General features: G+C 37.1%; 1 protein-coding gene across 2 annotated transcripts in view; it reads right to left on the bottom strand.

The window, feature by feature from the left end:
• EHBP1 (EH domain binding protein 1) overlaps positions 1-17,660 on the bottom strand; it is a 317,715-nt gene that overhangs the window by 172,752 nt on the left and 127,303 nt on the right. Inside the window, exons 8-9 of one of the 2 annotated variants that reach the window (XM_011956827.1) lie at positions 2,652-2,756; positions 1,873-1,995 (exon numbers count right to left, since the gene is read on the bottom strand). In XM_011956827.1, the coding sequence (XP_011812217.1) occupies positions 1,873-1,995; positions 2,652-2,756 (228 nt within the window). The remainder of the gene's footprint in view (positions 1-1,872; positions 1,996-2,651; positions 2,757-17,660) is intronic. The other variant, XM_011956828.1, reaches the window with a different exon arrangement.

Genomic DNA, 17,660 nt, shown 5'->3' with positions numbered 1-17,660 from the left:
CTCCAGCCTGGGCGACAGAGTAAGACTCTGTCTCAAAAAAAAAAAAAAAAAAAAAAGCCACTCAAGCACATAAATATAAGAGGAGAACTGAAGCTGTAAAAGCAAAAAAAGAACCATCTGAACAATTGCAACACATTTTTTTTCCCCAAATACTTCTGTTTTGTGGCTGCAAGTTTTTAATCAATAAAGATAAATTATTTCTATAAAAATATTTTTATAATAAAAAATACTTACTCCAAAGATTCTAATAGGCAATATTTAAAGAGAACTCTGGTTGACACGTATTTGTTTGGCTCTACAGGTATAATTAAAGATTCTGAATCAGGCTGGCTTACCTCTTCTACATAGAAATGTGATCTTATGTGTTGTTTGCCACTCTCTTTTATACCTCTGATAACAGTCTTACATTTAGAAAACTTATTTGATTTTAAAATAGAAAGTTCAAATACTGAATGTCTCAAACATTTCGTAAATATTTTTGAACTCAATATACTTAATTGTATGTAGTGTAAAATCAAGAAGTTGTGTGGTCAAAAGAAGATACCTGATTAAAAATCTTAGCTCCAACTCCACTTCCCTTTACCTAAAGTCAAATCATTTAACTTCTCTCGGTCTCAGCCTCCTAATCTATGAAAAGAGGTAGTTGTTGACTGCCTCTACGACTTATTGTGACTTTTTTTTTTCTTTTTCTGAGATGGAGTTTCGCTCTTGTTGTCCAGGCTAGACAGCAGTGGTGCAATCTTGGTCACTGCAACCTCCGCCTCCCATTTTCAAGCAATTCTTCTGCCTCAGCCTCTCAAGTAGCTGGGATTACATGCATGCGCCACCATGCCGGGCTAACTTGTTGTATTTTTAGTAGAGACGGGGTTTCTCTATGTTGGTCAGGCCGGTTGCAAACTCATGACCTCAGGTGATCCGCCAGCCTCGGCCTCCCAAAGTGCTGGGATTATAGGCATGAGCCACCATGCCTAGCTACTGTAACCTTTTTAAGATTTAAAATACGTTCATAATATATAGCCTTCAAACAAAATAAAAACTCATGAATACAAACTTCCTATTAATAATTTGGAGTCTGGTAAGAAGGGAGAAAGTAAAGGAAGAGGAGAAGGAGAAAGAATTATGAAACGATATTGCTATAACAGAGTGAATCCTGAAGCTAAAACCTCATTTTCACCATGACAGGCAGTAGCAAAATTCTTTAAAACTCAGGAAGATTTCTCAGACACAGTCAAAAAAGATGTAAACAGTGGTTAATCATTCTCGCATTTACGTTAAGCATACAGAGTTCAATCAAACGTAAGTCTCACTTCTTTAACAGCCCTTAGCCAGGCTTTATGAGTTCAAAACTACTTGATAAGAAAAATGACTCAGGAAAAAAAATCCCTAGTTTTACACCTCACGAGTATGCTGTATATATATAATAGCAGCGGATCTTAACCCACTCTCTGCTCCATGTTTTCACATGCATAACTCACTCTCACTACTAATTCTCAGCTAGAGAATCTCAGCCAGAGAGATACAGAGTTAGGGTCAGAAGGGCTCATGAGACTGAGTGTCAGGGAAAATGATCCATATAGAGAAGCTACCCCCACCACCCCAAAATCAGTATATCCCTGACCTTACTTGGTAGACCAAATGAATGAGACTTGTAAAGCCGCATGTAAATGTTTAAGCAAGGCTTTCTTTTTTCTTTAAAAGTAATTCCATAGAAGTGACCCAGAATTGCTGATCAACTCCAAGTGGCATTGAACACAATATCATTATAAACAATAATTTTTTTTTGTTAGTCTCTTAAGAATATATTTTCCTGCCCTTACAGTTCAAGACAACTTGACTATACAAAGACTTCAAAAGGACAGAAAAACTTGCTACCTTCTGAGTCAGGATCTCCAAATGGATTTAATTCTGCAACATCAGAGTCATCAAATGGATTTGAATTCACGGTGGCCAAGTCCTTTTCTGCTTCATCCAAAAAGTTAAGTTTGTTGATAAGCTCTGAAAATAAACATATGGGTTAGTTTCCTGTTACGGTTAAGTGTAAGTATTGATCATTTGTGAAACATTTCAAATGGTAAAAATTCACACGAATAATACCTGCAAATAACAGTATATAGCATTTTACCAATGACAGAATGCCATTCAAGTATTTTGTAGCATACCAACATTTTCAAATAAAACAAAACAAACATTTGAATATTAATTGAAAATTATGTCAGATCATGAACTATACTAAAGAAACTTCCATCTCAATTTAATTTGAGCCAATAAAAAAAGTGCTGACATAGACTTTTAGAAAGAACATTCATCACTCCCAAACAGGAATAACTGAAATGGGCTTATGGTAAGCAAATATTCTAAAAACAATATATTTATAATATATAAACACACTCAAGAAATAGCATGTTATATGACATTGCACTTTGAAAATGTTTTAAAACCACTGTCTATCAAGGATCCTGACACAAGACTTTGCTAAAGAGAAGTTCTGTTATCTTGTTGCCTGTTGGTGCACTACAAATTACCAAAGAAAACATTCAAGGAAAAGCACAAAGACAAAACTGACAGCTAAGTACAGACAGAAGTCAAGAGGTAGCAGGTCACAGTAAATACAGGCAATTAGAAGCAGAAAGAAAGGAGGAAAGCTCTTAGACCTTCAGAGGAACTGGCTGATTTAGCTGAAGGCATATTTGCTTGCTTTATGCAGTCATCTTGATCTTCATCTAAGCTGCTCAGAGCATTCAACTGGTTTACAATTTCTGTAAACAGAAGCCAGTCAAGACAAATATAAGGTAAGGTCATTTAATTAAAGAGAAGTAGGAGCATGCTGTTACCCAAAAAGACAAAGAGGAGATGTTTGGTTAATCAACAGAATACATTCAGTGGATGTTATTTTTATGAACCATAACAGATATGTTTAACTGAATGTTATGCTATACCCATACTTTAAAATAGAAAACATTTTATTGTTAAAATGTATACTAGTAACATAAAAACTATGTTAATAAACACAAAACGAGATAATAGCCCAAGAAGCTGACACTGGCTTTCACATTTTACATTTGTAAAATAGAACTGTGCTTTAAACACATACATTAAAAACAGAATAAAATATATACTCTGATACTACAGAAAATATTTGTCATTTGTTTAATATTCTAAATTTAAATAAAAAGTTTTAAGAATATAAATGCATGAATTATGTACATAATAAATATGTCTTCATGTTGCATTTTAAAAACCAGCACTAAAACAAGAAAAGCAAGCAAAAGTTATTATTTTCTACTCGTTTTTTTTTTAATAGGATCTATTATTTTAAGGCAACTTTAGAGTATATGCTTTAGAAAAATCTTATAATAAAGACAATAAAAGAGAACAAAAAAGGACAGAGAAACAAATTTAAGATACAATTTTTTACATGAGTCATCTATATTTCGAACAACTCTGAATATGTGAAATTATCACCCAACGGGTGAAAATTAGACAATTCAAATAAGAACCTTTTAGGATACTACAGGTAATCCCTGATTTTCCAAAGTTAAAACCTAGGAATAATGTAGTTATTATGATACAGCAAATAGATTCAGATTATTCAGTAAGGAAAGAAAGAAAATGATTGGAAGTAGAACACAGTTGTAAATTTGACATTAAAAGTACTATTCTTTAACACTGTAAATCTAAGGACACACGCTAAATTTTATTTGAACTAAATCATTGAATATGCATTTATAATATGGCTGCCTGCAACTATTCATCTATTGCACAAATATTTATTTATCAGTCTGTGCCAAGACCTATTCTTGGGACACAAAAACAAACATGGTATTGTCCTTGTGGAATTTACATTCTATAGAGACACAAATCAACATGGAAACAGACTTAACAAATACCTACAGGCATACCACATTTTATTGCACTTCCCAGATATTGCATTTTTTATTAAGTAAAGAGGTTTTTTTTGCTTAAAGCAACCAAAAATTTGTTATCCAACTATTGTGGGGATCAGAAGACTTGCTGGGCTAAAATTAGGATGTTTGCTAGGCTGCATTCCTTTCTGGAGCCTATATAGGGAAGGATTTGCTTCCCTCCCTTTTCCAGCTTCTAGAAGCCACCCTTGTCTAGAAGTCTAGAAGCCACTCCTTAACTTGTGACCCACTTACTCCATCTTCAAAGCCAGCAACAGTGGGCCAAGTTGTTCTCACATCACATGTGCTGACTTTCTCTTCTGCCACTCTCTACCGTTTAAGCACCCTGGTAATTATATTGAGCCACACGGATAACCTAGAATACTTTCCACTATGTCATGGTCAGCTTATTAACAACCTTAATTTCATCTGCCACCTTACGAATGGACATTTTGTGACAACTCTAAGATTAGCAAGTCTATTAGCACCATTCTTCCAACAGCATGTGCTCACTTCATGTCTGTGTCACATTTTGGTAATTCGTACTGCTACAGGATCCTTGGGATGTAGCTCTTCTGGCTGGAAACCTCTGTGGCCGGTGGTGTCTCTGCCTGAGTTTTTAGCTCAGGCCTGCTGGACTCGTTCCACCCACTTGGCCTGGTATGCTGCACTTGGCTCACGCTACCGACCTGGATCTCATGTCTACCAAGGGCGAGTCAGGCATGGAGTGATGAGGGGAGTGTGAGTGAGAGTGGGGTCTAGCCACTGTGCAGTCAGACACACCAGCTGCTGCAGCAGAGTGGGAAGCTCCATGTGTGGCATGGGCACCAGCTCTCCGCAAGGCTGCAGGTAGACCAGGTGCACTGCAGTTTCCACATCTGGCACTGAGAAACATGGTGGCACCTGGAAGCTTGGGGATGTCAGGAACCACAGGGCCCCAAAGAGGGAGTCACAGCCCTGGCATGGGGAGCTCCCAGATATGGGCTCCCTGATGGGCAGCAGCTCTTCTCTTCTTCTCTTCACCTGCAATGTGGTGAGCAAAGGGCATGTTTCAGCCCTGTTTATGTTACAGTTCTTTTAACGCTGCCATTCAATGGGGCTAAAAGAGCTGAGTTCTTGTCCTGCAACCAGAAGAATGAGGTACACAGACAAGTGGAGGGTGAGCAAGACAAAGAGGAGCTTTACTGAGCAATAGAACAGCTCAGAGGAGACGCGCAGTGGGTAGCTCCCTTCCACAAGCAGGGTGTCCTGACAAGTGTTCAGCTCCTAGCAGAGAGGAGACCCTGGAGTGGGAAACTCTTCTCTGCAGGTAGGTAATCCTGTCAACTCTGCAGCTCTCAGCAGAGAGGAGACCTTGGAGTGGGTTGTTCCTCTTTACAGGCAGGTCGTCTCATTGTCTTCCTAGCTCTCAGCAAACAGGAAGCCCTTGAATGGGTTGTTCCTCTTTGCAACTGGTTGTCTTGGTGTATTCCAAGCTCTCAGCAGGGTGGAGGTCCTGGAGTGGGTTGCTCCTCTCTGCAGGCAAGTAGTTCCATCAACTTCCCAGCTCTTAGAAGAGAAGAGGCCCTGGAATGGGTTGCTTCTCTCTGCAGCTGATTGTCCTGGTATCTGCTCAGCTCTGACAGAGCTCAGGGCTTTCATGGGCCTCAGACAAGAGGAATTGCATGCTGACTGGTCCATGGGTAGCCTGGAAAAAGCACCACAGCCTCCCACTCTGGTCTGTGGAACTGGCAGCCTGGCTCCCAGCCTTCAGGCCCTTGCTGGCCTGAAGGTGGGGCCTCACTGGAGACCCTCCTCCTTCTACCCAGGAACCTACCTCCTGCTGCCATTCATGGTGCCTAGGGTGTAGGTGCCAACAGATGCCTGCAGGCCACCATGGAGCTGCCCTCAGCCACCCACTGGCTTCCCTCCTATGCTCATCAGTGCCCATAATCCAGTAGGGATCTGATGCCAAGGTGGCAGGGGGCTGGTGTGTCAGCAGTGTCCTGAGCATGTGTATACCTGGCCAGGCTGTGAGAGCACCCGAGCTCAGCTCCAACTTTGTTCCAAGATTGGAGCAGGTGCCAACAGCAGGGAGAAGCCAGATAGCAGGAGCAGGCACTTCCAAGCCTGAGAGGGCAGGGGAAGCTTCCCAGGCTCCCAAGAGTACAGGGATGTCTGGGTCTGCAGCCGCAGTTTGGGCAAGCTGTGCCAGGGGGGTTGGGGCTCCTGCCTGCTCCCTGCAACGGGAGGCCCAGGACCACAGCCGCAACTTGGACAGCTGCAGCTGCACCCAGGAGGGCAGGGCTCCCGCCTGCTCCAGGGTCCAAGAGCAGAGGGGTACCTGGATCTGCAGCGTGGCTTGGGCAGATTTAGTAGCACCCAGGGAGCTCCAGCCCCAACTCAGAAGGGGTGGGGCTCCTGCTTATCCCCAGTTCCTGCCAGCCGCTTGGAGCGTGTGGCCTCAGCCATGCCTTCCTGCTGTAGCAGGCGTGATGGCAGCCACCACTCCAGACGGCCTGCCGGTGCCATCATCACCATATTCTACATCTTTTCATTATATCTGTCATGGCAATTTGTGATGAGTGATCTTTGCTGTTACTACTAAAACTGTTTTGGGTTGCAATGAACCACACCCACATAAGACGGCGAACTTCATCAATAATGTGTGCATTCTGACTGCTCCACTTGGTTGTTCCCCCATCTACCACTCCCCAGACCTCCTTATTTTCTCAGACACAATAATATTGAAACTAGGCCAGTTAAACCCTTCAAAGGCCACTAAGTGTTTAAGTGAAAGGAAGAGGTGCATGTATCTCCCTTTAAACGAAAAGCTAGAAATGATTAAGTTTTGTGAGGAAGGCATGTCTAAACTAAAGATAGTCTGAATGCTAGGCCTCTTGTGCTAAACAGTCAGACAAGTTATGAATGCAAAGAAAAAGTTCTTGAAAGAAATTAGAAGTTCTACCCCAGTGAACACATGAAAGATTTAAAAAATGCATAATGCCTTATTGCTGATGCAGAGAAAGTTTTAATGGTCTTGATAGAACATCAAACCAGCCATAACTTTCCCTTAAGCCAAAGCCTAATCCAGAGCAAGGCCTTAACTCTATTCAATTCTATGAAGGCTGAGAGAGGTGAGGAAGCTGCAGAAGAAAAGTCTGAAGCTAATGTAGCTTCAACTTGTGTCAATACTGAAGAATGTGACTTCAAGTTGAAGTCGATGCTCATTTACCATTCCAGAAAATCCTAGTGCCCTTAAAAATGATGCTAAATCTATTCTGCTGTGCTGTATAAATGCAACAACAGAGCCTGGATGGCAGCCTATCTTTTTACAGCATGGTTTACTAAATATTTTAAGCCCATTGTTGAGACCTGCTGTGCAGAAAAAAAGATGCCTTCCAAAACATTACTACTCATTCCTTCTTAGCATGCTCCCTAAAAAAGTAACATCACCACTCACTGACAATGCACCAGGTTGCCCAAGAGCTGTGATGGAGATGTACAGATGATTAATGTTGTTTCTGCAACACACAGTTCAAGGAGTAATTTTGATTTTCAAGTCTTATTATTTAAGAAATACGTTTTGTAAGATACAGCTCTCGTAGGTAGTGATTCCTCCAATGATCTGGGCAGTCAATTGAAAACCTCTTGGAAAGGATTCACCACTCTAGATACCATTAAGAATTTTGTGATTCATGGGAGGAGGTCAAAATATCAACATCAACAGGACTTTGGAAGATGGAGGAGGCTGATTCTGATCCTCATGGTTGACTCTGAAGCATTCAAGACTTCAGTGGAGGAAGTAACCATGGATGTGGTAGAAATAGCAAGAGAACCAGCATTAGAAGTGGAGCCTAAAGATATAACCGATTTGCTGCAATCTCATAACACCTGAATGGATGAGGAGTTGCTTCTCTAGATGAACAAAGAAAGCAGCTTCTTGACATGGAATCTACTCCTGGTGAAGATGCTGTGACATAATGGTATTGCACACTTAACAGACTACAATATAAACATAACTTTTATATACACTGGGAAACCAAAAAATTTCTCTGACTTGCTTTACTGAAATATTTGTTTTATTGTGGTGGACTGGAAGCAAACTCACAACATCTCCAAGGAATGCAGGTATGAAAATACTAGGCTGTCAGACATATGTTACAGATCTTTCAGCAAAATATATATGAAAAGTTGATAAGCTTATCAACTTTCCTTTTCTAAATGAGAAAATATATTTTGCATAACCAAAATTGCTTGAGATTGTCAAAGTAAACCATAGAAAATAGAAAGCAAACACAATTAATGCCAGTTGAACTTTTTATCCCAATTTGAATAGTAGGAGTGTAATAGTCAGACTTACAAAGTTTCTTCTTCCACCTTGTTTCGCCAGTAGTTTTAAATCGTACTCTGACTCAAGGTACTAGCAAATTTATCAGGAGGTAGAATTAATTCATAAATTAGATAATTTACCTGTCTCTAGCAGTCACTGTAATTTTGTAATTTTTAGGAAAAATATAATGGAGTGTAGGATCAATGTTAAGTGATTGCCAGTCTCATGACTGATTTTTTTTTTCATTCTTTACTAGTTGGGCATTTTTCAAAATGTACACGATTTATTTTTAACTGTAAAAATATTAATAACTCTGAACATATAAAAAGAAATATTAACAACAGCAGCTAATAATTACTAAGCAGTGGGAGAGGCTTTGCATCCATTATCAGTTAATTCTCATAAATAATCAAAAAAGAATTATTATTCACATCTTATCATGTATATTAGTATTATTTATTTGCCCTACAGGAATAACTTTGAAAATATAAAATATGAATCACTTTGAAAATATAAAATATAAAAAGAAATAATAATAGCAGTTAATTATTAAGTAGTAGGAAAGGCTTTGCATCCACGATCAGTTAATTCTCATAAATAACCAAAGAAGTATTATTATCCACATTTTATCTTATATCTTAGTATTACTTGTTAGTCCTATATTCCTAAATGTGCAATTAATAGGTCAAAAAATGTTTATATAGTGCTCAAATATTTGTAGTTTTCTTTATATAGCTAAAACATTTTAATTACCTTATGTTCCTAAAAGTAATCTCAATGAGAGAAAATATCAATCATTTATTAAACATCTTATATATGAGCACTGCAGGGAATATAGAGGAAGTATTAGAGTTAGTTCTTCCCTTCAAAACATTAATATTGTTCCACAGAGTTTTAGGTATAATGTCGGCATTTTAAAAAATACTATCAAGATGACTCTATTACATGACTGAATTATTTTTCTGAATGCTTAGAGTATTTCTTCCTCATCATCATGCTTTTGGTGACATCTAAAATCACTTATGGCCATTTCATCGTTAATTAATTCAAAGTAATTTCTTCTTTACATTCTCTTCACTAATGACAAACTGTCCTAGTAGTTTCCGCCATTTATCCTTAGCTTAAGTAAATCCCTACTTCACTCCTAGAACTTCTGCTTCTACAACTTTCATTTACATTAACAGAGTGAAAAGGTAATTTTGATTATCTATACCAATGCTTCCTTTATTTGGTTTGCAAATAAATGTTAATACAAATCATAAAAAAGCAACGTCCAAAAAAAACCACTTATCTATTTAATAAGCATTTATCAAGTATCTATTATATGCCTGTGCTAGTACCTGCTCTCATGGCTTCATATTTTAGTGGGACAGACAGGCAAGTAAAATAATATATACTGTATGATAAATATTATCATTGAGATAGCACTGTAGGCTATGGGAAACTAACTGAAAGAGAGATATATAACTTAAGAGATTAGGAGGGCTTCCTGGATTTTTATCTACACTTGAGCTAACACAAGACAAACAGACATTATGACTATTAAAATAAAAGAGGATATGGATGAGGACAAAGGGAGGCAAAGAGAACATGACATACTTGAAGAACTGCAAATTGGAGTTTAAGATGCCAGCGATAGGAAATGGAATGAGATGGGGCTGGCAAGTATCCTATCATGAAGGTTGTTGTGATCAAACTAAAGAATTTGAACTTTATTCTGAGAGTTATGGGAATCTAGCATATTTCAGAAACCACATTCCAGCAGCAACGTGGTGGCAGCATTTGGGAAAAAAGGATAGAAAGCAAGACAAAGCATCACCACTCCATGAGAGAAGGCACTCAATAAATACTTGTTAACTGAAGAACAAATGAAGAAGATTTGATGATTAATTTGGCATAGAGGATAGGCAAAGAAATCCAGGATAAGTGCTATGTTTGTGTGTTGGGTGACTGTGGATAGCAACTGAGACCGGGCTATTAGTTTTAGACAGCTGGTGAAACTTCCCATGCAAATACTTCAATTGGCAGTTGCTGTGTGGGTCAATACCCTAAAATATATGTATTTCTCTTTCTAAAACAAGTACTTTTCTGTTTCTTCCAATTTTCTACAATGTTTTACTTTTACAATCGGAAAAAGTTAACTTAAAAGAAAATTTATAACAAAAATTTATTCCTGGAATTATTTTAATGAGAAGTTTTTTTAGTTACATGCTACGCTGACCAAAAATACTACCCAACTCAATATATTTATGTAATACTTTATTACTTTATAAAGTCTTGTTTCATACAAAATTGAAAACATCTGGAAAATGCTAATAATGTTATACTTCAGTGCAAATTTCTCCCCTACTACTATACGAATTGAGCAATAAACCCATATATTTCCTCTAACTGTATCAGTATGGACCTGTTTCACATTGGTGAGAATAAGAAGAGAAACTAAATCAGGGGCAGGCAATCGAAGCAAAGGGTCAAGTAATTTGAGATTCTTCCTTACAGTAAGGAAGGCAAAAGAAGATATAAATTGACCACCAGAGATTATCACATTGAGCAAAAAAAGGTGGGGATGGGGATGGTGGCATGATGAGTAGGTGGCTTTTTCCTTTTAAGAAAGCCTATAGCAAAACTTCCTAGAGCTAGAATATATACGCAAATCTTGCAGTATCCTCATTATTCTCTAAATTGTAACAAGATTCAGGTATATCTTATTTTAAGATGGTCTAAAATAGTAACACTTCAACTTTCTGGCAGAGATCCAAGTAAAAAAGATGTCACTTTCTCCACAGGCTTAAGCCCATAAACATGTGATTGCCTCTTTTAGGATACCAGCATCTCCTGATTCTCCTCCTATCTTGGACAGACAGTTCTGTCTCAGTCTCTTTTAATAATAATTACTCTTCCCTCTGCCTAGGATCCCATCATAGGTCCCACTCATTTTTCTCCTAAATCTGTTCTTTTTGAAAGAATTCATCTATTCTCTTGGCTTAACTACAAACACATAAATGAAGATAATTCTCAAATACATACTGAGTGCCAGACTTGAATTACCAACTACCTAGTGGGCACTTTTAATCTAATGACCCTAGATAGTCCCCTCACAAACTTAATATATTAAAAATATAATTCAACAGCTGTGCTACTATGTCATGTTCATCTTGTATTTCTAACAACTAGCAATTTTAAGCCCATAGCTAGTACTTAATGTATGTTGTAAATGAATGAATGAATGAACCAAATGAGTCATAATACTTTGCATCATCTTATAAAGGCAGGAAGATATAAAATGTCCTTTATTTTTACATTATAGATATACGGTTTTATTTATTTATGTATCTATCTCTATGTCTATGCATGTATGCATGTATCTATAATGTTCATCTACAGAAATGTTATATTTTAAGCCACCGTTTCAAAATTTGGTGACTTAAAACAACAAATTATTATCTCTCAAAGTTCTGTGGGTTGACTAGACTTAGCTGGGTAGTTCATTGTAGTTAGATGGCAGCTGGGCTGAAGTCATCTGAAAGCTTGACAGGGCTGGATGTCCAAAATGGCTTTACTCTCAATTTGATTTTGGCTAAAAAGGCTAGAACAATTGGCAGATGGCCTGGCCTCTCTCTCTCTCTCCAAGTGGCCTGTTCATGTAGCTAGTTTGGGGTTCCTCTCAGCAATGAGGTCTCAGAGTAGATGAACTTTTTACATGACAGCTGGTTTTCCCTAGAGCATGCATTATGAGAGGACCAAGCAGAAGCTAAAAGTCATCTTCCACCTTAGTTTTGGAAGTTACATAGTCACTTCCCTTTTATTCTATCGGGTAAAGTGATTTATCAGGCCAGCCTAGCTGCAAAGCAGGAAATTATAAAGAGCATGAATATTGGGAGGTATTAATTCATTAGGACACAGTTAGGAGACCAGCTATACCACATAGTAGATCAATAAATCAGAAAGTTAGAAATCATTCATTTCTTACAAATTTAACATATTTACTATAAATTTTACATGATACTTTCCAGTATTTTACTTACACATACACATAAAGGCACAAATCTTAGACTGTACAATTTAATGAATTTTGACAAACATATACACCTATGTGACCCAAGTTGTATAACATCTGCAACATCTTCCAACGCTCTCTCATGCCTCTTTTCAGTCAATCCTCAGTCCCACAGGCTATCACTATTTTAATATTTTTCACACAGGATTAGTTTCGCCTTTTTTAAACACATCACATAAGTGAAATCATATAGTACATCTTTTATGTAAAGCCTCTTTCACTAAGCATAATGGTTTTGAGGTACATCTATGTTGTAGGGCATATCAATAGCTCATTTTTGTTGCTGACTAGTATTCCATTCATGAACATACTACAGTTTAGCCATTCTTCTGTTGATGTACACCTGAGCTATTTCCAGTTTGGGACTATTACGAATAAATTGCTATGAATCTCTTTGTGTAAATCTTTTTAGAGATGTATGTTTTCATTTATTTGGGGTAAATACCAAGAAGGGAATCGTTGGGTCAGAGGGTAGGTATATGTTTAGTGTTACAAGAAACTTGCTATATGCTGGGCATGGTGGCTCACACTGTAATCCCAGCACTTTGGGAGGCCAAGGCAGGAGGATCATTTGAGGTCAGGAGTTCAAGGCCAGCCTGGCCAACATGGTGAAACCCCATCTCTAATAAAAATACAAAAAAAAAAAAAAAATTAACTGGGCATCGTGGTGTACACCTGTAGTCCCAGCTACTCAAGAGGCTGAGGCAGGAGAACCGCTTGAACCTGGGAGGTGGATGTTGCAGTGAGCTGAAATCATGCTATTGCACTCCAGCCTGGGCGAGAGAGTGAGACTGTCTCAAGAAAAAAAAAAAAGAAAAGAAAAGAAACTCATTATGTGATGGTACAATTATACATTCTACCAACAATGGATGAGAGTTTGTTGGTCCACATCCTTGCAAACATTTAGTATTGCCAATCTTAAATTTTAACCATTCTAGTAGGTATAGAGTTGTATCTTACTGTGATTTTAATTTGCATCTCCCTGATTAAAAGTGATGTATTTTTCATGTGCCATTTGGCTAGTGATAGATTTTTCTTTGTGAACCGTATGTCCAAATCTTTGTCCATTTAAAAACAAAATAAGGTCGCATGTCTTTTTATTATTTAGCTATAAGGCATTTTTATAAAAATCTGTTCTGGAAACAAGATCTGTGACAGATATATGCTTTGCGACTATTTTCTTCTAATCTATGATTTGCTTATACATTTTCTTAATGGTCTTCTTTTTTCCTAAGAGACAGGGTCTCACTATGTTCCCCAGGCTGGACTTGCACTCCTGAGCTCAAGCTATCTTCCCACCTCAGCCTCCGAGTAGCTGGGACTACAGGTGCGTGCCACTATGCCTAGCTTTTTAAATAATCTATTTTGATGAGTGTAAGTTTTAAATTTTGATTAAGTTTAATCTATCAAATTTTTCTTTCCTGGTTATTGCTTTCTGTGTCATCTATAAAAACCCTCTGCCTACCCTGAAGTCAAATACACTGGTTTCTAGGTTTTTGTTTTGCTTTCTTTCAGAAGCTTCATCATTTTGCAGTTTTGTATTTAGGTCTGTGATCTATCTTGGATTAATGTTTGGTGTTAATTATAATCAATACATTGAATTAATTTATGTGGAAAGGTGGGGGTTGACCAGTTGTTCTGCATTATTTATTGAAAAGACTTTTTCCCCCACTGGATTATGCTGACAACTTTGTTGAAATTAATTGACCAAGTTTGGGTATATTTCAGGACTTTGTTTTGTTCTGTTGATCTATTTGTCCTATGCCAATTTGACACTATCTTGATTACTATAGCTTTACAGTAAATTTATAAATTTTCATGTCAGGTAGTATTAGTATTATAATTCAGTTCTTTCTCAAGATTCTTTTGGTTACTTTGTATCCCCAAATATACTTTAGAATCACTTTTCAATTTCTTTATTTTTAGAAAACACCTGCTAGCATGATTTCATTGAGTTGGATTTATAGATTGACTTGAGGAAAAATGATATCTTAACAATATTGCATCTTCTAATCTATGAACACAGGTTCTCTCTCCATTTATTCAGGTCTTCTTTAATTATCTTCAGTAATGTATTACACTTTTTAGTTAGAGGTTTTTCGCATCTTATGCCAAATTTATTTCTTAGTCTGTTTTTTTATTTACCTCTACTGTGAATGAAATTTTGCTAATTTCATTTATCTGTAATCAAAATTCTGTAATTAATAAATACAGATTTTTCTATATTGATCTTATATCCTGTGACTTTGCTAGAACTTCAAATATAATGTTGAATGGTAAGAGCAAACATCCTTGCCTTGTTTCCAATCTTAGGGGAAAAGTGTTCAATGTTTCCCCATTAAGTATAACCTTAGCTGTAGCTTTTCACGAATGTCCTTTATCAAAATAAAGAAATTATCTTCTATTGAAACTTTGCTAAGAAACTTGGTGTTGAATTTTGTTAAATGTTCCTTTCTGCATCTGTTGAAATGATTATATAATTTTTTCCCTTTATTAATGTGGTTAAACTAACCTTGAATTCCTAGGATAAATCCTTAGTGAACTTATTTAGGTACTTTACATATTAATCGTCTCCTGGCTCCTCTCTTAAATATTTGAAGGCTTCTGACTTCTTTTTTAGAGCCCTCACTCCCATCCAAGCCCTGCCAAGATGGGTTCTCAGTATCAGCAGAACTCCCCCAGAGACTCAGGGGTGGAGGAAGATAGATTATGTTTAGTGTCATAAGTACAAATAAAGCAGCATTAGTATTTAAGAGTGACACAGAAAGTAAGCTGAATTTGTAGCCTGTGTTTTCTGCTACTGTTACTATTCTCTGAGTTGACATATTTGAGTTCTAAAGACTGCAAAGATATACACCTGATGACTTCAGTCTCTCATCCGAGGGTTTCAAACTCTTTTAAAAATAAGATAGCTATGATACCTTATAAACTTATTGGCTCAAGGGATCAGAATTGCCCTACTTCTCTGCTTTCCTCCTATTCCCAACCTTAGTGACTAAATAACAGAGGGAGTTTTCCAGATATTCTCATCCTTTTAACTGACCTCCAAAATAGGTGGCCATTTTAATTAATTTTTATTTAAACAAATTTTTTTTTGGCTAAGGCAATCCTCTCACCTCAACCTCCAAGTAGCTAGGACTACAGGTGCATGCCACCAAGCCTGGCTAATTTTTTTTTTTTCAATTGAGCCCACAACAATCCTATGATTTTGTTCATGAGATGCCTAGGTACTGGTGGGTGGATGCCAGGTAAAAACCAGAAGCAAATGAATGTTCCTACTCTCTGACCAGAGTCCCATATTTACTTTAAGGAACCTTCTAATAAAAGGTGGGATACCTACTATCTTCACTCATAGCTGTAGTAAGTAGAATTTAATCTCAGAGGGCTGAGTCATACCATCATCAACTTTAGCTCCTCAATATGTAACTGGTATCTCCCCTACTACCATCTGTGCTGTTAGATTTTGTTCCCTGAAGGTAGCCAACACGTCACTCTCTCTTCCTTCTCCCAAATTAACTTTATCGACTATGGGAAAAGGATTAACAAACACCAGGCAACATTGCTTATGGTAAAAATTAAACCTGATTGACAAATTGCATCTGGATGGGAAGATTCTGAATGAACTATATAGCTGGTGTAAGGCCACAGGTTTTAGCTTCTCTGAATGTGGAGACTCTTATAAATGTGCATGTCCCTTATAGGAACCTTGGAAACTATATCCATGAAACTTGTACGAAGGTATCTGCTCAGACCAGTTTGGGTCTTAAAAGGAAAAAAAAAAAGATATCTGCTCTTGTGCTGCATGGCAATTTTAAGGCAAGGCAATCCCTGCTCATAACTATGTGAATCTTGTACCCAAGTTGTCATTTGGTGGTAGGGGATAAACAATAGTATTCAGACTGCTGTGAAGACTCTGGTGAAAAAGGAATACCCTGCTGGCATACTGTGTTTCCTATCCAATATCCTTTTAAGTGAATCTAATACTGTTTGGCCTATGTAGGTCATGTGAATGAATCTGAATGTCCGGCTGATTTTAGGTAGACTACTCCATGGTGATCTTTGCAACACAACAAACTTTAAGAATATCAGGGGTCTTTCAGGAGCCTCATAATGTCTGAGTTCTCTTAACAATGCTTCAAGTAAACTGCTTCAGTTGAACTTGATTTTCTGTGACGTATTCAACAGGGCCTTGTCTTTATAAATACAGGGGTCTTTATTTTTCTTCCTGTTGGTGTATATTCAGAAATTCAACATGAGTTCCAAAGATGATCATATTGCCAAATAGTGCTTCAAGCATTGTGTGACTGCCATAAAGATGGAGGCATTTATTGTTCTGAAACCAAATGGTTTAATAATTTCTACTACCAGCTGCAGCAAACTTTCTATTAAAAGGCATTTTTTCTGCAACTCCAAGGTCTATCACTCCTGCTACATTTCAGTGATTTTTTCCAACTGTAATTCAAAATTCTCCTGCCTATTCACTGGTGCTACACCTCAGTAAAATGTATCTATAGAAACAGCATCAATAAATGGTTCCTGCCTGAGAGCTAGTCCCAAATATGTATCTATTTAGCAGGGGAGTCTGTCTCAGGATAGTGTAGGGAGTTTTGATCAGTGCAAGTACAGATACCATGGATTTACGTTCATCTGCCAGCAAAGACTGTAATTTTGGAGGATATGTTTTGTCAAATACTGCTGATTTAACAGCAACTTTCCATAAGAAATTACTCACTATATGAATAACCGTGAGGTATCAATCTAAGAGGTACACAATTGTTAACAGTCTGTTCCCTCAAGAAATTTTGAGCTTTGTTGGAGAAATAATACATTCAATATAATTTTAGTGATATAATACAATTGCACTTTATGCATTTATATTGCAATATTAAGATATAATTAACAGGAACAATTTAAAATAATAATTCCTTCCTCCATAAAAATTGTGTCAATAACAATTTCAAACTTGGAAGGAAGAGTTAATATAAACTATGTTTAAGCTACTGCCACTTTTGCTGGTAAATAAAAATACTTACCATACTTTATTTGTAACCATATTTATAAAATATGTCCATTTTGTTTTCTTGAGCTATTATTTTAACATTAATGCTGTTAAATTTCAATAAACTTTTTATTATGCTAAAACTACTTCACTCAAATACTTTTAAAGTCATCATGCTGTTGCTAAAAAAAATATCCCTGAAAGTTAGTAACTTTGGAATGGGATTTACATGTGTTAAAAAAATGCAACTACAGAAGTCAAACAACTGCCATAATATGCTGTGGTATTAATTTAGGTTACCATACTCTGCAAACATAATAGAAAATGACAAGAAAAAAACTGTAATATCAAATAAAAAATATGCTACAATGCTTGTGAATTTGTTAGGAC

This window comes from Colobus angolensis, unplaced genomic scaffold, assembly GCF_000951035.1.
Source record: "Colobus angolensis palliatus isolate OR3802 unplaced genomic scaffold, Cang.pa_1.0 Scaffold425, whole genome shotgun sequence".
Classification (NCBI taxonomy): domain Eukaryota; kingdom Metazoa; phylum Chordata; class Mammalia; order Primates; family Cercopithecidae; genus Colobus; species Colobus angolensis.
The sequence above is the reverse complement of the archived record's forward strand: the minus strand, read 5'-3'. Positions and strand labels throughout refer to the sequence as shown.